At 48.3% G+C, this 27,134-nt stretch overlaps 2 protein-coding genes across 2 annotated transcripts; both read right to left on the minus strand.

The window, feature by feature from the left end:
* Positions 1-8,022: 8,022 nt before the first annotated feature.
* On the minus strand, positions 8,023-9,691 carry LOC103719635 (berberine bridge enzyme-like 23). Its single transcript, XM_008808972.3, has one exon. The coding sequence runs from the start codon at positions 9,650-9,652 to the stop codon at positions 8,039-8,041; it is 1,614 nt and encodes a 537-aa protein (XP_008807194.2). The 5' UTR covers positions 9,653-9,691; the 3' UTR covers positions 8,023-8,038.
* Positions 9,692-24,201: 14,510 nt separating this feature from the next.
* LOC103698955 (berberine bridge enzyme-like 23) lies at positions 24,202-25,917 on the minus strand. Its single transcript, XM_008781005.4, has one exon. It carries the CDS (start codon positions 25,915-25,917, stop codon positions 24,304-24,306), a length of 1,614 nt encoding a protein of 537 aa, XP_008779227.4. The 3' UTR covers positions 24,202-24,303.
* Positions 25,918-27,134: the final 1,217 nt, after the last annotated feature.

Here is a 27,134-nt window from a genome sequence, read left to right on the forward strand (position 1 = left end):
AGGAAACTGAGGTAACTAACCGCACTATTTTGCAGGGGCTCAAGGCTAGGCTTGATCGGTCCAAAGGACAGTGGGTCGAGGACTTGTACAATGTCCTTTGGGCGTACCGGACCACGTTCCGACTGCCCACGGGAGAGACCCCCTTCAACCTAGCATACGGCACTGAAGCCGTCATCCCGTTGGAGATCGGCCTGCCTTCTCCAAGGGTGGAACATTACGACCCCGACACCAATCCTTCCTAGCTCAGGAGCAACTTGGACCTCGTCGAAGAGACAAGAGAGGTCGCCCGGGTCCGCATGGCGAGGTACCAACAGCGAACGGCCCAATACTACAACTCCAGGGTCAAGCCCAAGCTCTTCAAAGTGGGGGACCTCGTCCTCAGGAGAGCCGAGGCTTCTCAACCGACCGAGCAAGGAAAGCTCGCCCCAAATTGGGAAGGGCCGTATCAGATCGCCCGGGTGCAACGACCAGGGGCGTACAAATTAAAGTCCCTAGAGGAGACCCTGATCCCGCGAAGCTGGAACTCCGAGAATCTACGAATGTACTACCAGTAAAACCCCTAGGGGTTCAAAACAATCAGGACAATGGACTCAGTTTCTTTTTTGCAAATACTTCCCTCATCTGGATAGCTGTAACTCTCTTCTAACGTTGGGTCGTCTGTGATCCTCAGATTCCCCGGCCAAAATCGGGATGCCTCGAGGCTCGACCGTAGAGTCCCAAACTCCCTCGATCTCGAGAAGTATCGCAGGACGATGGAACATCGACTTGGCGCAAAATTCCCTTGACTAAGGTCAGGATGCCCCGGTTCGTCGGGATGCCCCGAGACGTCGGGATGCCCCGGCCGTAGGGATGCTCGAGACGTCGAGATATGAGCACGGTCCTCTCTGACCAGACGAGCTCGGCTCGTTCTCCATCAACTCCCACCTATGAGCACGGTCCTCTCTGACCAGACAAGCTTGGCTCGTTCTCCTACCCCGACCAAGGTCGGGATGCCCCGAGGGTCGACCGTAGAGAACCAGACTCCCTCGACCTCGGGAAGCGTCGCAGGTCGACAGTGCGTACCCAGACCCCTCGACCTGACGAACGATTCCTCGACTAAGGTCGGGATGCCCCGAGGGTCGACCGTAGAGAACCAGACTCCCTCGACCTCGGGAAGGCGCCGTGAGGGGTGGAAAGGGTGGCTCCACCCGGGGCGCCACAAAGTGGACCCCCGGGAGCGGTCGACGATCCCCGATCCCCGAAGCGAGCGATCCTCCGACTAAGGTTGGGATGCCCCGAGGGTCGACCGTAGAGAACCAGACTCCCTCGACCTCGGAAAGCGTCGCAGGTCGACAGCGCGTACCCAGACCCCTCGACCTGACGAACGATTCCTCGACTAAGGTCGGGATGCCCCGAGGGTCGACCGTAGAGAACCAGACTCCCTCGACCTCGGGAAGGCGCCGTGAGGGGTGGAAAGGGTGGCTCCACCCGGGGCGCCACAAAGTGGACCCCCGGGAGCGGTCGACGATCCCCGATCCCCGAAGCGAGCGATCCCCCGACTAAGGTTGGGATGCCCCGAGGGTCGACCGTAGAGAACCAGACTCCCTCGACCTCGGGAAGCGTCGCAGGTCGGTAGAGCGTACCCAAACCCGCCGACCCGACGAGAGATTCTTCGACTAAGATCGGGATGCCCCGAGGGTCGACCGTAGAGAACCAGACTCCCTCGACCTCGGGAGGCACCACAGGTCGGCAAAGCGTCCACGGACTCGCCAACCTGACGAAAGATCCCTCGACCAAGGTTGAGGCGCCCCGAGGTCCGACCATAGGGTCTCAAGCTCCCTTGACCTCGCAAAGAGCTACAATTCAATAAAGCCTCACCAAATCCTCTCAACCTCGGCGGGCGCCGTTGGGTCTGTGAGAAGGCCGAGCCCCCTTTTAGTCAAGAATGACTCCGGAGGTCGACGAGGAAGAGAGTTAATCTACTCCACCATGCAAAGCATAACTCTAAGAATGCAAGAGGTACGTCGAACTAGACGCCCTCCTTGTCAAATTTTATCTACATACTGCTAAGCGGAATCTCGACGTTGGAGTCTTATTTCGCCCCAAAGCCGGGCTTCTCCAATAGGTCGGCTTAAGACCGACCCCCTAACTACATTATGCATGCTCCGTTCGTCAAGTCTCCGCAATTTGTACGAAGGCTTCATAAATTAGGGCCCAACTTGGCTCTTCTGCGTAAACTTCGACGTCCAGCTGAGAAAGTGGTCCCGGCCACGAGTATACCAGCCAAACACGGGTGCCAAGACAGCCTGTGGAAATCCCAGCCTTGCTTACCGAAATCTCGGCAGAGTCCGAGAACAATAACTACGAAAACCTTCGGCAATAACTTGCTTATTAGCCCGCGCCCCCTATGAGAGGTTCGAAGTTAAGTTCGGAAACCCGACTAAACTCCCCGAATAGCGGCACGCACAGACCTAGTTCGGTCTTACTTGAAGGGCTAAGGCCCGACCTCGATGCCTTGGGATTTCCCTGAAGGCTAAACGTGGTGACTTCCACGACTCTCAGATCCGGGCTATAGGACTTAGAGAAATTTTCTAAAAAACCTAAGACTCGGAGCTCCTTTGGTCGGAATGACTGGAACCCGAGAAGGCTAAGACATAGCTCGAGAAAAAGGAGCAATTTCGTTAAGCAACCCGAAAACTAAAATGTGAAGTTAGAGGTCGACGAGGCGGTTAGCTAAGGCTCTAGCCTCGTTCGCAACAAAAAAGAAAGGCAAGCACAGAATGACAAAAATATCTTTTTTCATTAACGAAGGGCCGGAAGACCAATTACAAAATTGGAAGTCGGCCACTCAAGGGCCGACCCCGGATACAACGAAAAAGAAAAGAAAAATATGCTAAGCCCTAAGCGGCAGGAGCAACATCCGGGGGGTCGTCCGGCACATTGATGACTTCGTGATCTTCATCCGGAACGGGCTCGGGGTCGGGGGCAGGAGGTTCGGGCACCACCTCCGGGACGGCGTCCATCTCGGCCGCTGGAGCCGCCTCCATGACGCCGTCCGCCTCGGCCACCCCCGCCGAAGGTTCGGCGGGGTCTTGTTCGTATATCCCCGCCTCGGATGTCAAAATGGCGGGGAGGGCTTCCACGTCGGACCCCCAGCCAGGTCCTCCCTTGGACGAACCGTCGAGAGGTCATACTGAGGGCAATACCGGAGCATCTGCACCCGGAAGTTCTCGAAGCCTCGGAGGAAACCGTCCACCGTCTCCTCCTCCAACATGTCGCGGAACTCTTGCGACTCTTTGAAGAGCTCCACAGCATGATCGGCTCGGTCGAGTGCCCTCCTCTCCCAGGCCTCAAGTTGCTCGATTCGGAGGCGGGAGACCCTGTCCTCATGCCTGAGGGCCGCGACCTCGGCCTGGACCTCCCCTAAGCGCGCCTCCGTGCCGCGCAAGGCCGACCTGGTTAGGGCATGGGCGGCCTTCTCCTCCCCGAGCCCCTCCGCCATAGCGAGGCGCTCAGCCTCGGTGGCCGCCCACCGAGCCTCGGCCGCCGCCCACCGAGCCTCGGCCGCGGCCAACGCCGCCTCCAACTCGGCGACTCTTTTCTTGGCCGGCTCCAGCTGTTCGCCGAGCTGTCGGACTTCTTCCCGACACCCGTGGGCGATGAACGCCAAGGTGTCGAGCTCGAGAATATGCTGAGAAGAAAGAAACGAGGGTATTGTGAGTTGAGAAGCACACGAGTACGCTAGTAACACAAGGAAATTAAGAAGGAAGCTTACCCGGGCGGTGTTGCAGTAAGCGCTGCCAACGACCTCCTCCAGCGAAACATTTCGGAACACGGCCCGGTCCGCTGGAAGTACCGCACGCCGCAACATGGAGCGCGCGACCTCGGCATCCTGAAAGGCCGAACTCCCCTCGGGAATAGGGGAGTCCGGCTCGACCGACTCTTCTCGGAAAGCCCGGGAAGAACTCGGCACGACCGGGCCCGAGATCCCAGAGCCGCTCGCTTCGGAGCCTCGAGCAAGCCCGGGTTCTGGCTGCTGCGGGGCCATGGACGACTCCCCCCGCTGGGCAAGGGGGGCAGGGCAAGGAGGGGCCGACGGGCCCACATCACTAACGACCCACTCCCGCCTCGGGTCGGCTGCAGGGGCCTCCACCTCGGGGCCACTCCTCCCGGCCGACGTAGAAGCGTCGTCTGTCCTCGCCCTCTTCCGAGGCTGGGGCGCAGCACCCCCGACCTCGGCCTCTCGCCTCCTTAGGCGAGAGAAAAGTGATGTGTTGCTGGTCGGCATGCGGGGAATATCTGAAATCAAGAATTTTGTTAAGAGTCAGACCAGTGACAGTAAAGACAGAGAACAAAAAATAAATAAATAGAATAATGCGACCGCCCTTACCCTCGGGGCGCGCCGAGCTCAGACCCACGCTTGCTAGGGCGTCCTCCCGCAGGAGCTCGGTCAGGTCATTGCCCCTCCCGAGGGCTTGCACTGAGTCCAGAGTCCTCAGCTCCCTCCTTGAGGGTTCGGAGAGCTTATTGAGGGCCTTCAACCGAGGGTACCCCCATATCGGGTCAAACCCCCAAGGCGCCTCGGACGCCAGAAAGAAAAACTTCCCCTTCCACTCGTGAATCGAGGAAGGGGCACCCTGAAAGAGTGACATACCGCCCCGAAAGGCAAAGTATAGCCACCCTGCGTCCGCCGGGTTTTTCTTTAACAGAAAACACCGGCGGAAAAGGCCTACCGAAATCGGGATCCCGTGCCCGAGGCACAGGGATAAAAACTCGATTATGGTCCTCCATGAGTTCGGAGCCAACTGCGCCGGGACGAGCTGGTACTCGGCCAGCAAGTTGCTCACGAACTCATGGGCGGGAAAACGCAGGCCCGCCCAAAGTGTCTCGCGGTAAACCGCGATCCGACTTGGGGGCGGCTGCGTCACCCTATCCTCCGGCCCTGCAGTTTCAAGGCGAAACCCGGGCTGGAAGAAGAAACGGGAGCGGATCAACTCCAGCTCCTCCTCCGACAGACTCGACCCAACTTCTTCGGGACCCAAACCCATTCTCACAGAAGAGTGGAGTAAAAGTTAAAAGCAGAAAATGGAAGTTGACGAGGAGAAGAAAAGAGGAAACCCTAGTGAAAACAGAAAGAAAACCTACTGGACATTGCCGGAAATCACTCCGGGCACCACCGGCAAGATTCGGTTGAGGAAGAAAGCAAGGGGAAAAGACGACGAAAATAAGAGGCAGCCAAACAAGACCTTTAGGGCAGACTCGTGGGGTTTATATAGACCCCCCTGACGGCCCAGATCGACGGGGTCGGTCCCCATCCCCCCGATCGGGTTGCGCCACGTGTCGACCTCGGAAGCCGAAGCACTGTATTCACTCCGGTTTAATAAATCGGATACGAAATCGAAGCGTTGTCCCATCGGATCTCGGGGCCTCATCATGGGTCCGCAAAATCAAATCGTCTTGAGGAACAAGCGGGCGCCGCCCCCGCTCCCCTCATTTAATAAGACCTGGGACACGTGGAGCCTCGATGCGGCCTCCACCTCTCCAGAATTATGATCCAGTAACACGAAATCGGAAGCGTCCGACCTTGGGTCACGCCGCGTGTCCGTTTTAAACCCCGTAACGGCACGATCATTGATGAGCGAGAGGTCTCGATTACAGGATCGAGGCACCGCCTCGACGAGCTCGAGGACCCGCATTATTAATCCGCCGTAAAGCTATCCTGACGACTCAAAAGACGCCACCACCGCTTCAAGAAGCGTAGTGATACGAGCTCACTGAATAAAGCAGCCTCGAGACGCCAAAGGGCGCAGGTCTCACCATGAAAGCTCCGACAAGCGCAAGGGGGCGGACGAGACTCGCCCCCCAACCTTAGTGACAGACTTTACTTCCCACGTCCGAGCCCACAAGTCGCTCGAACTCGGAAGTCGGGGGTAGTGTTGGGGGGAATAAGATTTTTCCCCCAAATGACATAAATGCCCCTAAGAAGATGTACAACCTCCGACCCCGGACGACCGAAGTCGGCGTCCGACCTCGGAACGTCCGACCTCGGAACGCCCGACCTCACGACGACCAACCTCGAGACCTCCGACCTAAGAAAAACCTTGATGTTCGAGGTCTACTCTTGTCAACCACCTGCTACGGCCGTGCACCTCTGAGGTCCGGCCAAGGACCATACCCTGACGCCCCTCTGGCATTTATTGCGCATGGCCACTGTAACCCTCCGGCTTACTCCACAATAAATGCGGATCTCCGGCTTACTCCACAATAAATGCGGATCTCCGGCTTACTCCACAATAAATGCGGATCTCCGGCTTACTCCATAATTAATACGCATGGCTCCTGCCATCTACGGACTCTCAGCTCTCCACGGCAGATCAACCCAGCAGGGTCTAATCGACTATGATAAGTCTCTGATCTCGGCCATACCTCCGACACCAATGCAATAATTCGCCTGATAGCGTGCTAGTTCGGGCTGTACGACGCCCTCACCGCCGACATCTGTGCAATAATTCGCCTGACCGTGCGCCGACCTGAACAAACACGCCGAGCCGTACTACGGCCTCGCCCTGTTACATCGCAGGTAAACCGACCTCCGCCTATAAAAGGGAGCCTTGGCCTCTCAGGAGGGGGTGGGAACATTCATACACTCTAAAAACACTGTTTATCTCCCTTCTCTACACTATTTGCCCCCTTCCTGACTTGAGCGTCGGAGGGCCGGCGCCGGAAAACCCGGCCACCGGTTCGTGTGCAGGCACCCAGACGGAGGACGCCGCCAGCCGACGGATCGCCGCCCCGCTGCGAGGACCTGCTGCTCCTTCTCTCCGACCGCCCCAGGCGGAGGACGCCGCCTGCTTACGGATCTTCGCCCCGCCGTGAGAAACCGCCGCTCCCTCTCCTCGACCGAAGATTGCCCCCGGGTCCAATTTCCAGCAACAGATATTTATTTGATTACACATTGTAATATGCATAGGAGACAATGAACTCTAGCATAAATTTTTTATTCCATACATCAATACAAGGTAATGTAACATGGTACACCATATGTTCTTAATATACACAGGGCCGGCCCGAGCCTTAGGCGACCGAGGCGGTCGCCTAAGGCCCCGGGCCAATGGAAGGCCCCCGGGAGGTGGAGAGAGAGAGAGAGAGAGAGAGAGAGAGAGGGTCTGACCGTGACCAAAAGGAAGCAAAGGCCCCATATCGAGTCTTCCCCCTTGATGGAAGGGAGGTGGAGAGTTTCTTGGCCTGCAGAGGGGAAATTTAGGAAGTTGGGGATGGTAGTTTTGTTTTGGATGGAGAGAGAGAGAGAGAGAGGAGGGATTTGGTTGGCTTGATACACGCCTGAAGCCACTCTTATCTTTCATCCCTTCTCTTGTTTGGTTTTGGTCTTGGTTTTCCTTCCCTCACATTACTCCTGATCCAGCTGGGCCATCAGGAAGAAAGGGGGATTGGAAATGGACTTCTTGGAGGGTGGAGATTCTTTTAATTTTCTCCTCTCGGTTTCTTCTCTCCCCTTGGGTGGTAGAGAGAGGAGGGAGGGGATTGAATGGCTGCTGTGCTGTGATGTTGCGGTTGCTGCTTGGGTACTCACTTGAAGGGGAGATGGAGGGATGGGACTTTTATTAATTAGATGGAGTCAATTTTCCATAGTGCCCCTACTTTCTTTTATAGAGAAGCTTCTTTCTAGACAAATTCTTTTCTTTACCTTGACCATGAAGTGCCATGGAATGACCTTTTCCTATTCCGCTCGACATGATAAACAATATTGCCAAGCATTATCTCAGTTATTTAATCAGTTTTATGGTCTTTTTTTAGGATAATTACTTTTCTGCACTTCCATTCAAAAATAATATTAAATTAAAAAGATTTCTTGCCTATCTTTATTAGATTCATGTATCTTTGTTGAAATAGTGTACTTGATAGCTATCCATTTTCATATCATTTTTTTAAATATTTTATATTTGTTAAAAAAATTTATTATTAAAAAAAAGGCCTTACTCATTGGATTCGCCTTAGGCCCCCAAGTGTATTGGGCCGCCCCTGAGTATACAATATTGGTTTACAGAGAAAGAAGGGGTGGGATGCTCTGTTCATTTCTGAAGAAGTTGTCTGGATCAACCTTAGCCTTCACAAATGCCAGTCGTTTGAAGTTATCCTTGAAATACTTGATACCCCAAACCCTTGCATCTTCGTAAGTTGTATGTTTGTCAGTTCTACCCAAGTCAATATCCTTATAGTTTAGATAAGCAGCCCTTGGATGGCTAGAGACGTATGGAGTCATGAAGCCATACAACTTCCTCATCCAATCTAGATGCCTCTTTGTCACTGCAGGATCCATCTGAAACCACCTCATGAAGTACTGAATCATATATAGATTCCCCTTCCTGTGAGGGAAGGGAATTGCTGATTCTGAAATCTCACTCAGCCTTCCACCAAAGGAATCCATTATCATCACCAAAGGCTCATCTTCCGCTTCCAGAAGAAATTTCCATATCTTTTCCCACTCGGTCTCAGGAATTGGCTCTCTAACAAAGTCCGACTTGGCTTTAAAAGAGCTATTGTATTCAGGTCTCCTGTCCAATAAGATGTTTGCACTTTCATTGCTGTAGCCTGCAAAGAATAGAACGGACTCCAACCAACTCATCTCCGAACCTGAGCAGTCCTTGGCCTCAAAACCCAGTTCAGGAAAGCTCGTCTCCATCAAGGTGACGAGTTCTTTGCATGTTCCGAGGAAAAGGGAGTTGAACACAGCTTGAATGGTTCTATTTCCTGTTGTTGAGTCATCCACAGCTAGTGCTATAACTCTCATGTAAAGATTCTCATCGAACTTTGCCGCAATTTGCTGCCACCTGCTTACAAGGTACGTAGCATTTTGCCCCAGATTTCTGTTTATATTAAACGCAGTGACTGTAGGTGGAACATACGCCAACTTGAGTTTATAGGAGAGGACAATGCCAAAGCTTGCTGCACCACCTCCTTTTATGGCCCAAAACAGGTCCTCACCCATGGATTCTCGATTCAGGAGGTTGCCATCGGCATCCACCAACTGCGCATCGATGACATTATCCGCAGCCGTGCCATACTTGCTTGATATCATCCCGATCCCGCCGCCACTGATGTGGCCGCCAACTCCGATGGTAGGGCATACCCCTGCAGAGAAAGCAGCGGTCTTGTTCTTCACTCCGATCGTGTAATAAAGTTCTCCGAGTGTTGCACCAGCCTGAACCCAAGCGTTGCTATGCTCCGCATCGACTGTGATCGATCGGAGGTTAGCAAGGTCGACGATGATGAAGACCTCGTGGTCTGAAACATAAGACATGCCCTCATAATCGTGGCCACCGCTCCGGACCCGGATATTAAGACCATACTTCCTGCTGCAGATGACGGAGGCTTGAACGTGGGATTCATTTGTTGGCGTGACAATGAGGACAGGCTTCTTTGTAGCGGAGGAGTAGAGGAAGCGGATGTTTTGGATGGATGATCGAAGGACAGTGTTGTAGGCAGTGGTATCTGGGGCATACACTAGATGGGAGGAGGCATTGGTGGATTGGGTGTGGCTGAGGAAGCATTGGAGGAAGTCTTCGTGGGCTGTATTAGAAGCTGTGATGGCAGATGTAGCTGTTAGAAGCAAGAGAGCAATAATTGCAAGATTTCCAAAGGCTGATATTGCCATTGTTATATGATGGTTCTTGTTCTGGGATGTGGCTAGGTATATATAGAGAAAATCCATGGAGTTCTGAACGTGTGGGAAGAGGTGAGAAGGATGAATTAAAATTCAGCCAAGACCATCCGCCACGATTGAACGTAGACTTTTGGGAAGCAATTGGTACAAGTTTTTGCAGTAAGAAATGAATGCAGTTATAAATTATTACGTGATTTACGCACAAGCTAACGCACCTCCGGCTGTTTGTTTTTTTTTTTTTTTTAAGGGAAACTAATGGCAGGTCCATTTATTGACGGCTCTTTAACGTTTAGCCGGTCTTTAACATTTAACCCTTGTTGATCGATTGTTTAACAACCGGTCTAGATGTATTTCAATATTGCAATATAGGACGAAAATGCCCCCGCTTCTCTCATTCCCACCAAAGAAGGGGAAGAAAGAAGCCGCCGCCGGCCACGGCCAGCCCCCTTCCGCGCCTGCCATCGGCCACATTCCGCCCCCTCCTGTGCCCGCCGCCGGCCCCGCCTCCTTGTGCGCCGCCGGGAATGCCCTCGCCCCCACGGTGGGAAGGTGCCGAAGAAGAGGAACCGCTGGCCCACCGTGGCCCACCCCCTCCCGAACCCCCTTCCGCGCCGCCGGAAACGCTCCACGGTGGGGAGGTGCCGAAGAAGAGGAACCGATGGGCAGCCGCGGCTGCCGCAGGAGCCGCCGGCTGTAACTTGGCCCCCTCCTGCGGCCGCCACCGTCCGGCCCCCTTCCAGCGTCGCGGGCCCCGCGGGAGGAGAAGAAAGAAGAAAAAAGAAGAATGGAAGAAGAGAAGAAAAAAGAAAAGAAAAAGAAAAGAAAAAAAAAGAAGAAAAGGAAAGAAAAAGAAGAAAAGAAAAATAAAGTTAAATCATCTTGGAACACAGTTAAATAAGTTTGGAACACAGTTAAATAAGTTTGGAACACACTTAATCTACCCTGACATACAGTTAAATCATCCCGGCATACAGTTAAATAAGCTTAGAATACACTTAATCTATCCTGACACACAGTTAAATCATCTCGGCATAGTTAAATAATCTTAGGATATACTTAATCTATCATGGCACACAGTTAAATCATCCTGGCACACAGTTAAATAAGCTTGGAGCACACTTAATCTAGCCTGGTATACAGTTAAATCATCTCGGCACGCCATTAAATAAGCTTGGAACACACTTAATCTAGCCTAGCATAGAGTTAAATTATCTCGGAACACAGTTAAATCATCCCGGCATACTGTTAAATAAGCTTGGAACATACTAAATCTAGCCTGGCATAGAGTTAAATTATCTCGGAACACAGTTAAATCATCCCGGTACACAGTTAAATAAGCTTGGAATACACTTAATCTAGCTTGGTACATAGTTAAATTATTCAGGCACATAGTTAAATAAGCTTGGAACACACTTAATTTACCCTGGCACACAGTTAAATCGTCCCAGCACACAGTTAAATAAGCTTGGAACACACTTAATCTACCCTGGCACACAGTTAAATCATCCTGAGACATAACTAAATAAGCTTTGAACACACTTAATCTACCCTGGCACACAATTAAATCATCTCGGCACACAGTTAAATAAGCTTGGAGCACACTTAATCTAGCTTGACATACGGTTAAATCATCTCGAAACATAGTTAAATTTTTTTCGCACACAATTAAATCTTCTCTGTATACAATTTAACTGTGTGCCAAGCCAGATTAATTGTGTTCCAAACTTATTTAACTATGCCGAGAAGACTTAATTATGTACAGAGAAGACTTAACTGTGTGCAGAAAAAATTTAACTGTGTTTCAAGACGATTTAACTATATGCCGGGCTAGATTAAGTGTGTTCCAAGATTATTTAACTGTGTGCCAAGTTAGATTAAGTATGTTCCAAGCTTATTTAACTGTATGCCGAAATGATTTAACTATGTGCCATAATAGATTAAGTGTGTTCCAAGCTTATTTAACTGTATGCCGAGATGATTTAATTGTGTGCCGGGGTAGATAAAGTGTGTTCCAAGCTTATTTAACTGTGTGCCGAGATGATTTAACTGTATGCCAGGATAGATTAAGTGTGTTCCAAGCTTATTTAACTATGCGCCAGAGTTGATTAAGTGTGTTCCAAGCTTATTTAACTGTGTGCTAGGGTTGATTAGATGTGTTCCAAGCTTATTTAACTGTGTGCTACAGTAGATTAAGTATGTTCCAAGCTTATTTAACTGAGTGCCGAGATAATTTAACTGTATGCCAGGGTAGATTAAGTGTGTTCCAAACTTATTTAACTATGTTCCAAGATAATTTAACTTTATTTTTCTTTTCTTTTTTTCTTTCTTTTTCCTTTCTTTCTTTTTTCTTTTTTCTTTTCTTCTTTCTTTTCTTCTTTTCTTTTCTATTTTCTTTTCTTTTCTTCTTTTTTTTCCTTTTCTTTGCTTTTTTTTTCTTTTCTTCTATTTTCTCCTCCTATGAAGCCGGTGGCGCCAGAAGGGGCCGGGCCGTGGTAGCCGCGGCAGCTTTATTTATTTATTTATTTATAATTATTTTATTTTTAATTATAATATATTATTTATTTATTTATTTATTAGTTCATTCATATAAATATAAATATTTATTTATGCATTTATTTATTTATTTTTCTTTTTTTTCTTTTTTTCTTTTTTTTCTTCTTTTTCTTTTCTTTTCTTCTTTTTTTTTCTTTTCTTTTTCTTTTTTTTTTTGCTTCTCTTCTTCCCTTCTTCTTCTTTCTTCTCCTTCCGCGAGTCGGCGGCGCTGGAAGAGGGCCAGGCTGTGGCGGTTGCAGGAGGGGGCCGGGCAGCTGGCCAGCGTCAGCCGTGGCTAGCCAGCGGAGAACTCCTCTCCTCCCGCGAGGCCAGCGGCGCCGAAAAGGGGTCGGGCAGTAGCGGATGTGGGAGGAGGGCGGGTCGTGGCCGGCGACAGCCGCAGGACGCGGGAGGGCACCCTTCTTCCTCTTCTTCGGCACCTCCCCACCGTGGGGGCGGAGGCGGAGGCATTCCCAGTGGCACGACCATGGGAGGGGGCGGGCCGAGGCTGGTGGCGGCCGCGGGAGGGGGCTCGAGGGGGCGGGCCGCGGTCGGCGGCGGCCGTGGCTGGCCGTTTTCTTCTTCTTCTTCTTCTTGGGGGGGATGGGAGATCAGGAGGGGCGTGGTATTTTCATTATCTTCTTTTAAAATAAAAGGGGCTTAGGGACCGAAAATTACAGTTTGGAAAGTTTTTGAACCGGTTGTTTTAGATTCAGTCAACAAAAACTTTTTGTTACTGAGGAGTCTCCGGAAGGGTGAGAAATTAATTTTTCATTTTTTTTATCTGTACAGCTTACATTTCTTGTATAGCGCATAATTTTATATTGCTTGTACAGCTTTTTTCTATTTAATATGAGAAAGTATCCTTCTCTACTCAACGTGTGATATTCCCTTTTCTATCATAAATGCTTCGAGGCGTGCATTTATGTTAATCCATTTTTAAGCTAGTTTTGACCAACTTAACATGCACAAACTTTGTAGCTGTTGCTGGAAATTGGACCCGGGGGCCGCCGCGAAGCCGGGGAAGGAGGAGCTCCGCTGCTACAGGGGGCGGACGGCGGTGCACCGGCCGGCTGCGTCCTCCACCGTGGGGCGTGGGAGCGTCCGAAGAGGGGTGGCCGGGCTCCCCGGCGCCGGCCCTCCGATGCCTAAGTCAGAGGGGGCCAGTATGTGGAGAGAGCAGGGAAGAGAGTATGTGGAGAAGACAGAGAATATTGTGTTCAATTGTGTCTGTGCTGTTTTCTTCCTTTTTTCCCCGGTCTAGGAGGGTTCTCTCCAGCTCCGGGTTTTTCCTCTTGTTTTTGGTCCTCTCTCCCTTTTCCCCCCAGGTTTTCTTTTATAGGAGGATTTTTGTTACCTGGGAGGTGACAGGAGGTTTGTCCTGTTTTGTAATAATTGGGCACGATTTGGCCCATTAATGGCGTAATGGAGAACGGGACCGGATCAGACCGGAATTAGGGAGTTGTCACGGTCGATCGGACCTGTTGGAGTGGTTGAACCGCCGGCTGTGGTGGGCCTGGGGTCCGTGGATGGTAAGTGCATTTATTACCGAATGAACCGGCGGTCAGGGAGAGCCATACGTTCTGATGGTTCAGTGATCCGGAGATCGTCTTGGGCCGTGTTCATTAAATGACTGAGTGCATCGGAGACTTGAGAGAGTCTCGTGCATTAATGGCAGGTCGTGCCGAATACCTGCGAAGATCTTATGTCTTGATGGCTTGGAGATAGTGGCAGGTTATAGTGGAGTTGTCAGGTCCCTTAGAGGGTTAGGTGGAAATGGGATATTTGGCTAAGGCATGGGCTCGGCCTGCTGTGCTCGGCCTTCTGGTCTCGGCCTTCTGGTCTCGGCTCTCTGGTCTCGGCCTTCTGGTCTCGGCCTTCTGGTCTCGGCCCTCTGGTCTCGGCTCTCTGGTCTCGGCCTTCTGGTCTCGGCTCTCTGGTCTCGGCTCTCTGGTCTATGAGCTCGAGAGCGGAAGAGCCCGATCACTTAGGATGAGCTTGAGAGCGGAAGAGCCCGATCACTTAGGATGAGCTCGAGAGCGGAAGAGCCCGATCACTTAGGATGAGCTCGAGAGAGGAAGAGCCCGATCACTTAGGATGAGCTCGAGAGCGGAAGAGCTCGATCACTTAGGATGAGCTCGAGCTTGCTGATGGATTTAGGTGCTATAATTACATTTGTGGGGTGGTCCATTTTTCCACCAACACTACCCCCCGACTTCCGAGTCTGAGCTGCTTTTTGGCTCGGGCGAAGGAAGTAGTTCAGTCATCGATCGTCCTGGTGCTGTGAGCGTTCTTACACCAAGGCGACTGAAGACGCTTTTTCTGCTCGGAGTCCGTTCTTTGGGAACGTCGGCAGAGAAGAATCCAAGTAAAGATAAATGAGAATGTAAAGACATTAAATAAATGGGTACCTTGTACCGTGTGCGTCCTTGCGCCGAGGCGACCGAAGACGCTTCTCTGCTCGGACTCCGTTCTTTGGGGACGTCGGCAGAGAAAAGTCCAAGAATAAAATAATGTAAAACATTAAATGAATGGGTACCTTGTACCGTGTGCGTCCTTGCGCCGAGGCGACTGAAGACGCTTCTCTGCTCGGACTCCATTCTTTGGGGACGTCGGCAGAGAAAAGTCCAAGTAAAGATAAATGAGAATGTAAAGACATTAAATGAATGGGTACCTTGTACCGTGTGCGTCCTTGCGCCGAGGCGACTGAAGACGCTTCTCTGCTCGGACTCCGTTCTTTGGGGACGTCGGCAAAGAAATCCAAAAATAGACAATATGGAGACATTAACGTAGAAACATTAAGTAAATGGGTACCTTGTACCGTGTGCGTCCTTACGCCGAGGCGACTGAAGACGCTTCTCTGCTCGGACTCCGTTCTTTGGGGACGTCGGCAGAGAAATCCAAAAATAGAAGAGCGGGCTGAGCTCGTTGGCTGAAGACGATGGAGCGCGAGCCGAGCTCGTCCGGTCAGAGAGGACCGCTAACTCATAGCCGATGGAGCACGAGCCGAGCTCGTCCGGTCAGAGAGGACCGCTAACTCATATTCGGGGAGCACGAGCCGAGCTCGACGGTGGAAGCCGATGGAGCACGAGCCGAGCTCGTCCGGTCAGAGAGGACCGCTAACTCATATTCGGGGAGCACGAGCCGAGCTCGACGGTGGAAGCCGATGGAGCACGAGCCGAGCTCGTCCGGTCAGAGAGGACCGCTAACTCATAGCCGATGGAGCACGAGCCGAGCTCGTCCGGTCAGAGAGGACCGCTAACTCATAGCCGATGGAGCACGAGCCGAGCTCGACGGTGGAAGCCGATGGAGCACGAGCCGAGCTCGTCCGGTCAGAGAGGACCGCTAACTCATATTCGGGGAGCACGAGCCGAGCTCGACGGTGGAAGCCGATGGAGCACGAGCCGAGCTCGTCCGGTCAGAGAGGACCGCTAACTCATAGCCGATGGAGCACGAACCGAGCTCGTCCGGTCAGAGAGGACCGCTAACTCATATCCCGACGTCTCGGGCGTCCCTGTAGCCGGGGCATCCCGACGTCTCGGGCCATCCCGACGAATCGGGGCATCCCGTTGTGGCAGGGCATCCCAATATATTGGGGCATCCTGACGTCTCAGGGCATCCTGACCGTGGTCAGGGTAGGAGAACGAGCCGAGCTCGTTGGCTAACCTGAAAATAGATAAAATATTGAATTTATTTGAAGCCAAAGTGGCGTCCTGTACCTTTTGGAGATATTTTGATAGCTCTCGAGCTTCGAAGTCCTTCAGGACTTGGTTCGGCACCGGCCTTCTTTGGCTTGATTTTTTAAGTGTTTTGCGCTCGGGTTTCTGAGCTCGGTCTGCATGAGCTCGACGGGGGCTTCAATGATGGCGACGCTCTGAAAGGGGAGCAATGTCGCGGGCGCCGTCCCAAGGACTTACGCCCGTAAGGAGGGAGTACATGCTGGTTTCTTGCTTGCTGCCGGAAGACAGAAGACTTGGAAGGATAATGGGATTTAATGGGGCTGTACCCTTTGTCACAGAGGCTTACAATCCCATTTTAAAGCTCCATAACTTTCCTTCTCCAGACCTCAGCTTTTATTTCTCTTTCCCCCCAACTCGTTGACGTGAGACTTGGACTACTACTTCTCATTGGTTGCCCCCACATACGTCGTTGCAGCGGGAGCCATGCCTGATTCGAGATGGCTCGGGAGTCAGGAGAAAGTTTCTTCCTCTGCTTCACATGATTCCGTGGAGGCGGCACAGGAGGGGCCTCCACTTGTTGCAGGCTTTGGGCTGCAAATAGCTACGCTTGGACTTGCTGCACAAGCGCATCGAAGTGCTCGAGTTGGACCTGTGGAACTTGATCTACCGGAGATCTTAATGGTGAATTTTGGACTGAGCGTTTGGGACTTGGAGCATGATACTCGAAGGGGAAACCCGCTTGTAGGGGGCTCCGGTTGAACTGGAGCCGGAGGAGGCGGTGCGGTTGGGATGCCCCTGGGTTGCAAGCTTTGGACAGCGGTAGCCAAGGCTTGCACTTGTTGTACCAGGGCATCGAACTGCTCCGGCCGAACTTGATGAACTGACTCGGTCGGAGGTGATGAGTTCCGGACGGAACGCTCCGGACTAGGTGGAGGTCGTTGAGAGGCATTGGAAGCCCCTTTGCTCCTTAGCTTCATGGCAACGAACTCGGGCCCTTCCTCTAGCGCCAACTGTTGCTGGAAATTGGACCCGGGGGCCGCCGCGAAGCCGGGGAAGGAGGAGCTCCGCTGCTACAGGGGGCGGACGGCGGTGCGCCGGCCGGCTGCGTCCTCCACCGTGGGGCGTGGGAGCGTCCGAAGAGGGGTGGTGCGTCCAGTCCTGTCCTGTCCTGCAAAAAAGCCGGTGGCCGGGCTCCCCGGCGCCGGCCCTCCGATGCCTAAGTCAGAGGGGGCCAGTATGTGGAGAGAGCAGGGAAGAGAGTATGTGGAGAAGACAGAGAATATTGTGTTCAATTGTGTCTGTGCTGTTTTCTTCCTTTTTTCCCCGGTCTAGGAGGGTTCTCTCCAGCTCCGGGTTTTTCCTCTTGTTTTTGGTCCTCTCTCCCTTTTCCCCCCAGGTTTCCTTTTATAGGAGGATTTTTTGTTACCTGGGAGGTGACAGGAGGTTTGTCCTGTTTTGTAATAATTGGGCACGATTTGGCCCATTAATGACGTAATGGAGAACGGGACCGGATCAGACCGGTATCAGGGAGTTGTCACGGTCGATCGGACCTGTTGGAGTGGTTGAACTGCCGGCTGTGGTGGGCCTGGGGTCCGTGGATGGTAAGTGCATTTATTACCGAATGAACCGGCGGTCAGGGAGAGCCATACGTTCTGATGGTTCAGTGATCCGGAGATCGTCTTGGGCCGTGTTCATTAAATGACTGAGTGCATCGGAGACTTGAGAGAGTCTCGTGCATTAATGGCAGGTCGTGCCGAATACCTGCGAAGATCTTATGCCTTGATGGCTTGGAGATAGTGGCAGGTTATAGTGGAGTTGTCAGGTCCCTTAGAGGGTTAGGTGGAAATTGGATATTTGGCTAAGGCATGGGCTCGGCCTGCTGTGCTCGGCCTTCTGGTCTCGGCCTTCTGGTCTCGGCTCTCTGGTCTCGGCTCTCTGGTCTCGGCCTTCTGGTCTCGGCCCTCTGGTCTCGGCTCTCTGGTCTCGGCCTTCTGGTCTCGGCTCTCTGGTCTCGGCTCTCTGGTCTATGAGCTCGAGAGCGGAAGAGCCCGATCACTTAGGATGAGCTCGAGAGCGGAAGAGCCCGATCACTTAGGATGAGCTCGAGCTTGCTGATGGATTTAGGTGCTATAATTACATTTGTGGGGTGGTCCATTTTTCCACCAACAGTAGTCAACCCAAGAAACATGTGTATTTGAAATTACATATGATGGCGAACAATATATTTGCTATGTTTCTTTGCGTATCCAGTCGGAATTTTCCATTTTTCCTTGTAGATCCTGTCATATCTTTGACCGACTTTTCTTTGCGCCCGCGGAGGTTGCATTGCACGCTTAGCAAGTTCTGGATATAAATTAACCAACATGAAAGTATATGCTAAATATTTGTGAGAAGGAAAGAAGCTAGAGGATATCACCCTCCAGATTTTTGCTAGTTCGCCCATGTGATGTGGAAGCTGATGATTGGCTAATAGGTAAGCAAGGGTCGGTATACTGCCCCAATCTCCGACTACCACATCAGCCGAGTAATTATGCGGTGATTTAGCGGGTGATCAGGAGCAGTACTCTTGTCAGAATTCCATTACTATTTTTTGGTTAACAGTCTACTAATATTTTAGGTCAATGAGACTTTGGGTCGAAAACAATGAACGTCATGTACAAGCCTTATCCTAGTTTCGGTCATATATACAACTGGCATATAATTTTATTTTTTTTTGGGCGAACTTGATTGAATTCCTGTTTAAGTCAATAATCAATTGTAATGGATTTCTTGACGCATTTAAACCTATTATTGCGTGTATCTGCTGTGTTTTCCGGCATGCTTGTTGCTTGACGAGCTATATATTAAAACTCTGAAATTTTACTTAGCATTGAGGTCATGGAGGGTGGGAATGGGTCCCACCTAAGAATGCGTACGTGTTCGACATGGATTCGTTGGAAATGCTGAAATTAAGCTGTATGCCTCCAATAGTGAATCACCAGGGTTGACTTAACACCATTTTCAGGTTCACGTTCGCCGCAAGTTTCTGAACTCACGACAGATCAGCTTTGATAGGTCTTTTGAACGATTCAATTTTGTTGGATGTGATTTTGGTTAGAGATTGTAGCTGTCGAGGTTAATGAGGACAGTGTTTTATGGATAAATAAAAGTATACGACATATCCATTCATCTCTAACTATTGAGAATTCTTGCCACCTCAAGGCCCCTTGTTACACCACGTAAGATATTGTTTCCATGCAGCCAGCGTTGCGGAACGGTAAGGACGTGAGAATTGCAGTGAAAGACTACAGTTCATTGCATGCAGGATGTTCTTCACGGAACCACTTTCCAAAGTTCAGACGTAAACTAGTTCTTCATTTTTGCTTTGTAGCTGACGTGGAAACTAAGGGAATTGGCTGTCCAATTCTTGACTCAGGAGAAGGAAGAGTCGTTGGATCTTTAGAGATAATAATAATATCATTTTTAGCTTCAGTACCTATTCCCCTTCAAAAATTTTGGTTCAAAGTTCTCTCAACCTCCTCTTCCATTTCTATTTTTTCTTAAATTTTCACTATTTTATTCTTCTTCTATTTTTTCTACACTTCAATTTTTTATTTTATATTTTGTATCTTATCATTTTTTTTATTATTATTATATGCATTGCACGCTCCTGTTTGTCAGAAAATAAAGCATATGAAAATGTAATTTCTTTGTCTTGTAAATAATATTTCTTTCAGTGAAATAGGCCTCTAACGCCTGACTGGTTTTCGCCTTGGGGAAATTATATTGTCTTGGATTGTTCCACAATGCTAGTAAATTTCCAAACAGTGGGAAATCATTAAATGCTAGAATTGGCCAATGGGAATCCAACTGAGACCATCCCTTTCATTCTTTTCCCCACGCAATTGGTGTCGTGCCAATCCAAATCTGACCATGTAACACGGCCACGTACTCTCTAGGATAAGGCCCTAGAGAATATGCTAGGCTTAAAAATTTATCGCAACCTCAATATCCATAATCAAAATAATCTTAAATCATAGCGAATCAACAAAATTGATCCAATTACAAAATTTAATCATCTAACCAGTATCAGTGATGCTCTATCTATTCATCCATTATCCATATAATCCCAATTCATACCAAATATTACGCCACTTGCAACCTGCAACTCTGAAAAGAAAAAGAAAAGAAGATTGTGAGTTTTACAGCCCAGTAAAAATATCGAACCGTTGCACCATAAGTAATAAAAAAATAATTATTAAAAATACCAGATAAAATAAATATCATATCAATACTTGGAAAGCTCAAACAAATAACATGCACATAAGTTCTCATTATTATCTTTTCAAAGAAGCATATATATATATATATATATATATATATATATATATATATATATATACACACACACACACACACACACATATATATATCTCAAATATAACCAATTGTTTAACAATAATTTCTTATATCATGTCATCTATTTCTCATTAACTTGAATTGAATATTTTTTATTAATTAACTTTCAGTTGTGGACTAACCAAGATCATTACTCGGTCCAAGACAGACAAAAATCCAACGCGTCAGCCCGTAGATGCTATCCCATGCATAAGCTTGTGAAGGCTATCCCCATGCATCAAGCCTATGAGTGCTATCCTACACATAAGCCTATGAAGGCTATCCCCATGCATCAAGCCCTTGGGCGCTATTCCACACGTAAGCCCGTAGAGACTATCCTATACATAAGCTCGTAGAGGCTATTCCACGCATAAGTTCATGGAGACTATCCTACGCATAAGCTTATAAAGGCTATTTCACGCATAAGCTTATGGAGGCTATCCTATGCATAAGCTTATAGAGGCTATCCATGACAAGGTAAGTCCACATCATATATATCTTGTCCGTTTGATTTATATGTTACTCTTGTCAAATCAGTTACCACTTATACGATGAATTTCTCTCAAATTCAAAGTATTTTTGTTTACATAATTATGTTTTCAATATCTAATACATATAATAACCATACAAATATATTTGTACTGAAAATTATATAAAACATGCCATCACATACCAAACCAAATTTATCGATATACATCTCATGATGTAAATCCAGTGGTACAAACTAATAAGCATATACATATAACCGGTGACCGAGTAGAGAAATTCTTACCTCTATCGCAATCCAACGCAGCTACAATACTACCAATACACACCTAACATGTCCACTTAATTTAATATCAATATAATAGCAACTTATCCCTTATCAATCACTTGTCATATTAATGAATCAATTTTTAGTAATTACTTAATTTTAGAGTTCTAATATTTGAATTACCCATATTCTCTATTCTTCTTTAATTAAAAATTTTATATAAATAAAAGGTTAGGGTCTTATCTCAATTTAGAAATTAGAGTATAAGATCTTGTTAGGCTTCTTTTTGTCCGAGTAACTATAGTCCATACAAAAGTAGGACCGACTATGAAAATAGATTTGTATAGAAAGATATATGAGGCTAGCTAGATGACAATCCAATTACTCGAATCGATCAGCACAACATAACTTAATCCATATGATCAAAAAATATATATCTAATTAAGAAAAAGGTAATAAATCAGGGGTTATCAACTATAGGTCAAATAGTAGCTGACAACAGTCGGGTGCAAGATGGATAGAGTCAACAGGTTGTAACATTCGACAATTCGGGTCGGTCTGCTCTAGCCAATCTAACCAATCAACTCGTGAAATAAGAATCAAACCATAGTACATATAACACAATCAAGACTAATGATGATAAAGTCTAGTGATGCTCGTCAATGGTCGAGATAGGGCTAGAGTGGCAGGTGGTCGCAGCAACTTTGGTCTAGGACCCTCTACTAGAATCAACTCAGGTTCACAATAAGAACATCTGGGACCCTCCTGCTGGGTCCATAGAACCATGCAAAGAAAGAGCAACAGAGGAAAAGAATTCAAGAGAGGAAAAAGAAGGAGAGGACGCCAGACAACACTCACCTCGGCCCGACGAAGTTCCGGCGGCTCTTTTCAGTGACGAATCAAAAAGAAAACCCAAAGAAGAATCGTCGAGATTGGCGGCTATTCCTCGAGTCTTCATTGATGGAGCTAGGAGAAGCAGGAATGAGCCTTAAATAGGTGAATTCTAGAGTTTTGGATAAACTCAACTTGCGCTAGGATACTCCGAGTCCAGCAAGATAGGAGGAGGAAGAAGACTCCAACTGGTCATCTTCTTTACCCCATTGTGTGCAACAGGACATGCTCAAGGACCAATGGGCCTGGCCTCTTCAGACCGGACCACTAGCCCATAGAAATTTTTGGGCTATTACAATTGGATTGAATCGTTTTCACATTGGCCACTTATCCAAAGAGAAAAGTCATACTATCTTGTTAAAAATTATTAAAACGCATTTCCAATTTTAAGTTTTGAATGACTCACATGTTGCCATGATCCATCTCTTTGCCACCTATTCCCTATCATGGCCACTGTCACATACACCTGCTCTCCATGTTGGACTTTGTACTCTTAATTAGAAGTGATATTAATTTGAGGCCGCATTCCATCACGGCGACTCATGCTACAACTAAAATTGGACCTTGTACTTTTTATTGGCCTTTGAAAATAATAGCTTCCTTCATATTTCATAATTGCATGTACAACCCTTCACACCAACGCCACATTTTGTCTGATCTTCATAATTGCATCTTGTACAACTCTTCACACCAAGGCCACCTTTATCCGATCTAGTTTTGGGGGATCAAAGACAATTCCATGTTTGCATACTCTAAAGAAAAAAAAATATTAGGTAATACAACGATTCAAACACCAACTAGTTAGAGCGAGTCAAAAGATTCAAAATCAAAGAGTTTTTTTCCTAGGGAACTATGATTTATAATTACACCCTCAAAGCTTCCATCTCAACTTGTACCTTTGGTGCAACGTTCTATGCTTTGTTTTAGGAAATCTTCTTTGACATAATAGTATTGAGGGTAATGAGATTAGTTGGTGATAAGAACTGTACCACCTAACTGCGTTGTCATAATCAAGTTTCACAATATCATGCGAAATCCACCATGCAAGAGAGAAACATGGTATGCATACTCATGAGAAGAGAAACTTTATTTAACTTTCAAAAATCAACACCGGTTATAAGAGGAACTTTAACAGGCTTTGAGATTTCTTACAAAGCTAAGAACTTCTAGGCGCCCTTTGAATTAAAAAAGAATCCTTTGTTCACTAGTTCCGGAACGCATAAATTCTTTGCTTCTAAAGCTCTATATGGATTTAACAAACAATTTGAAGAAATAAAAGGGGCTTCATCATATATGTTGTCCTGTCCAGGTCATTTTTCTTCTTAAATTTTTGAAAACAAAAATAGAAAATAAAAGCAATACTTAGTCTCCAAGAACAATTACTGCTGCGGGGATCACCATGGCTGTTGCATCGAGTTTTTTTGGGATGGCCAGAGACATCTGGGACAGCCATTCCGCTGTTATATATAGTGCCCATGTTTGCCCTATTTTCTTGGGTGTCCCCACAAGTTAACTTCGATGGCGGCGTGTCCGCGGATGGAGCATATGGAGGAGTGAGATTTGTGATTAGAGACCATCGTGGCAGACTGGTTGTGGCATGAGGTCGGCGTACTCCCGGCTCGATGGTCATTGAGGCAGAGATTCGGGCAGCGTGGGAGAGCATCTTTTATACGAGGAGGATACTTGCCGCAGCTAGAGTACAATGCGAGGGAGACTCGTCTATAATGATCGATGAGATACGGAGAGTGGATCGATATAGGGATGGCCACCCACTGATTCGTGAGACTCGCAGACTGGTCAGAGGAATAATATCATTTCATGCAGCACATGTGTATCGGAGGACAAACAGAGTGGCAAACTGGGTTGCCTCCTACGTTACTCGGCACTCCGAAAAGTTTATCTGGACTTATGCCGCAAAGCTTTCTACTAAATTGTATTTTTTTTTTTACTTATTAACAGGCTGTACCCATATAAGAGCTATATGAAATATCGTTCTTACGTACCAAAAAAGATAAAACAAAAAAAGAGAGAGAGATTTTTCTTCTGTAATCAACGCAAGGGAATCAAGTTGACTTTTGTATAGCATATTATTCTAACATAGAAATACATGATGCGGCGCCTAACTGTCAAAACCTTATCCATGATCTTTGCGTATCATATTATTAGGGATCCATCGCCATCACTCAAAGATAGACCCATCACCCAAACGGCAAATACCTTAGTGTTCAATCTACGATGATGGACATCTGAGGAAATTATGAAAACTAATTTTATTATAGATTTTTATTTGATTGCCCATTGTAATATACATAGGAGACAATGAACTCCAGCATAAAAATTTTATTCCATACATCAATATAAAGTAATGTAACATGGTACACTATAAGTTCTTAATATCCAATATCGGTTTACAGAACAAGAAGGGGCGGGATGCTCTGCTCATTCCTGAAGAAGTTGCCTGGATCAACCGTAGCCTTCACAAATGCCAGTCGTTTGAAGTTATTCTTGAAATACTTGGTACCCCAAACCCTTGCATCTTTGTAAGTTGTATGTTTATCAGTTCTACCCAGGTCAATATCCTTATAGTTTAGATAGGCAGCCCTTGGATGGCTAGACACGTATGGAGTCATGAAGCCATACAACTTCCTCATCCAATCTAGATGCCTTTTTGTCACTGCAGGATCTATCTGAAACCACCTCATGAAGTACTGAATAATATATAGATTCCCCTTCCTGTGAGGGAAGGGAATTGCAGATTCTGAAATCTCACTCAGCCTTCCACCAAAGGGTTCCATTATCATCACCAAAGGCTCGTCTTCTGGTTCCAGAAGAAATTTCCATATCTTTTCCCACTCGGTCTCAGGAATTGGCTCTCTAACAAAGTCCGACTTGGCTTTAAAAGAGCTGTTGTATTCAGGTCTCCTGTCCAATAAGATGTTTGCACTTTCATTGCTGTAGCCTGCAAAGAATAGAACGGACTCCAACCAACTCATCTCCGAACCTGAGCAGTCCTTGGCCTCAAAACCCAGTTCAGGAAAGCTCGTTTCCATCAAGGTGACGAGTTCTTTGCATGTTCCGAGGAAAAGGGAGTTGAACACAGCTTGAATGGTTCTATTACCTGTTGTTGAGTCATCAACAGCTTGTGCTATAACTCTCATGTAAAGATTCTCATCGAACTTTGCTGCAATTTGCTGCCACCTGCTTACAAGGTACGTAGCATTTTGCCCCAGATTTCTGTTTATATTAAACGCAGTGACCGTGGGTGGAACATACGCCAACTTGATTTTATAGGAGAGGACAATGCCAAAGCTTGCTGCACCACCTCCTCTCATGGCCCAAAATAGGTCCTCACCCATGGATTCTCGGTTCAGGAGGCTGCCATTGGCATCCACCAACTGCGCATCGATGACATTATCAGCAGCCGCGCCGTACTTCCTTGATATCGTCCCGATCCCGCCGCCACTAAGGTGGCCGCCAACTCCGACGGTAGGGCATACCCCTGCAGTGAAAGCAGCGGTCTTGTTCTTCACTCCGATCGTGTAATAAAGTTCTCCGAGTGTTGCACCAGCCTGAACCCAAGCGATGCTATGCTCCGCATCGACTGTGATCGATCGGAGGTTAGCAAGGTCGACGATGATGAAGACCTCGTGGTCTGAAACATAAGACATGCCCTCATAATCGTGGCCACCGCTCCGGACCCGGATATTAAGGCCATACTTCCTGCTGCAGATGACGGAGGCTTGAACGTGGGATTCATTTGTTGGCGTGACAATGAGGACAGGCTTCTTTGTAGTGGAGGAGTAGAGGAAGCGGATGTTTTGGATGGATGATCGAAGGACAGTGTTGTAGGCAGTGGTATTTGGGGCATACACTAGATGGGAGGAGGCATTGGAGGATTGGGTGTGGTTGAGGAAGCATTGGAGGAAGCCTTCGTGGGCTGTATTAGAAGCTGTGATGGCAGATGTAGCTGTTAGAAGCAAGAGAGCAATAATTGCAAGATTTCCAAGGGCTGATATTGCCATTGTTATATGATGGTTCTTGTTCTGGGATGTGGCTAGGTATATATAGAGAAAATCCATGAGTTCTGAACGTGTGGGAAGAGGTGAGAAGGATGAATTAGAATTCTGCCAAGACCATCCGCCACGATTGAACGTCGACTTTTGGGAAGCAATTGGTACAAGTTTTTGCAGTACGTACGAAAGGGATGTAGATGCAAATGCTTCGAGGCGAGCATTTATTTTAATTCACCAAGGCTATTAGCCTCTATGGGTTCGGAAACTTGATTGCTCTCGTGCTGTGCATATCTTTGTTTCTTCGGTTGGCTACAAAGTTTTTGCACGTTGAGTTGGTCAAAACTAGCTTAAAAATTGCTTTGAACTTCGTAAAACATGATCAGATATTCTTTACGTAGGTTTTTTTTTTTTTTGGTAAATGCGGCAATTTATATAGCTCTAACTTGAGTTCATCCTACCCAGTCACGAGAAAGTAAAGAGTACAAAGAAGAAGGAATATCTCCTGCAGATGTCCATAGAAAATCTCCGAAATGCCGAGCGACGAAGAAGGCGATCCAGTATGCTGCCCTGTTCGCCTTCCAAAACACATGTGCTGCCTGCTGCCCAGCCTGCAAGTCTCTCTGATAAGAGGATGGCCATCCCCATATCTATCCACACCTCGGATCCAGTCAATCACCACAGAAGAGTCCCCCTCGAGACACACCCTCTCGGCTCCAAGGATCCTCCTCGCATATGTCAGTCCCTCCTATGCAGCCCGAAGCTCTGCCCCTACAACAGTAATCCCAGGAGTGCGCCGACCTCCGGCTGCTACTAGTCTGCCAAAAGAATCCCTGATCACGAATCCGACACCTTCAGATACACCATCCACCGACATACCACCATCGAAATTTACTTTGAGATGACCAAGGGGTGGAGGCACCCAAGAAACAAGGGCAAACCTGAGCGCTATAATAGCGGAAAGAGTGCCCCAGATGTCCCTGGCCATCTCAGAAGAGAACAACGTGGTAGCTGCGGTAACCTCCCTCGCCCGCAATACAGCTCTATCCACCACCAGCCACAGAGGTGACCGCCTACCCTCAAATATGCCAGCATTCCTGTCCAACCATATGTGGTAAGCCAGGTATGCTCTGAGGATCCCCCCTCCCAAAGTTTGGGACTCCGCATAGAAACTCTCAGCAAGTGGATCATGTCCTGTGCCGACTCCACCACCGGGAACAAGGGAGCAG

Source organism: Phoenix dactylifera, chromosome 9 (assembly GCF_009389715.1).
Source record: "Phoenix dactylifera cultivar Barhee BC4 chromosome 9, palm_55x_up_171113_PBpolish2nd_filt_p, whole genome shotgun sequence".
Lineage (NCBI taxonomy): Eukaryota > Viridiplantae > Streptophyta > Magnoliopsida > Arecales > Arecaceae > Phoenix > Phoenix dactylifera.

What these genes read in the sequence shown, in the direction of transcription:
- LOC103719635 (XM_008808972.3), bottom strand. Translation starts at nt 9,652, where the DNA reads ATGGCAATATCAGCCTTTGGAAATCTTGCAATTATTGCTCTCTTGCTT.
- LOC103698955 (XM_008781005.4), bottom strand. Translation starts at nt 25,917, where the DNA reads ATGGCAATATCAGCCCTTGGAAATCTTGCAATTATTGCTCTCTTGCTT.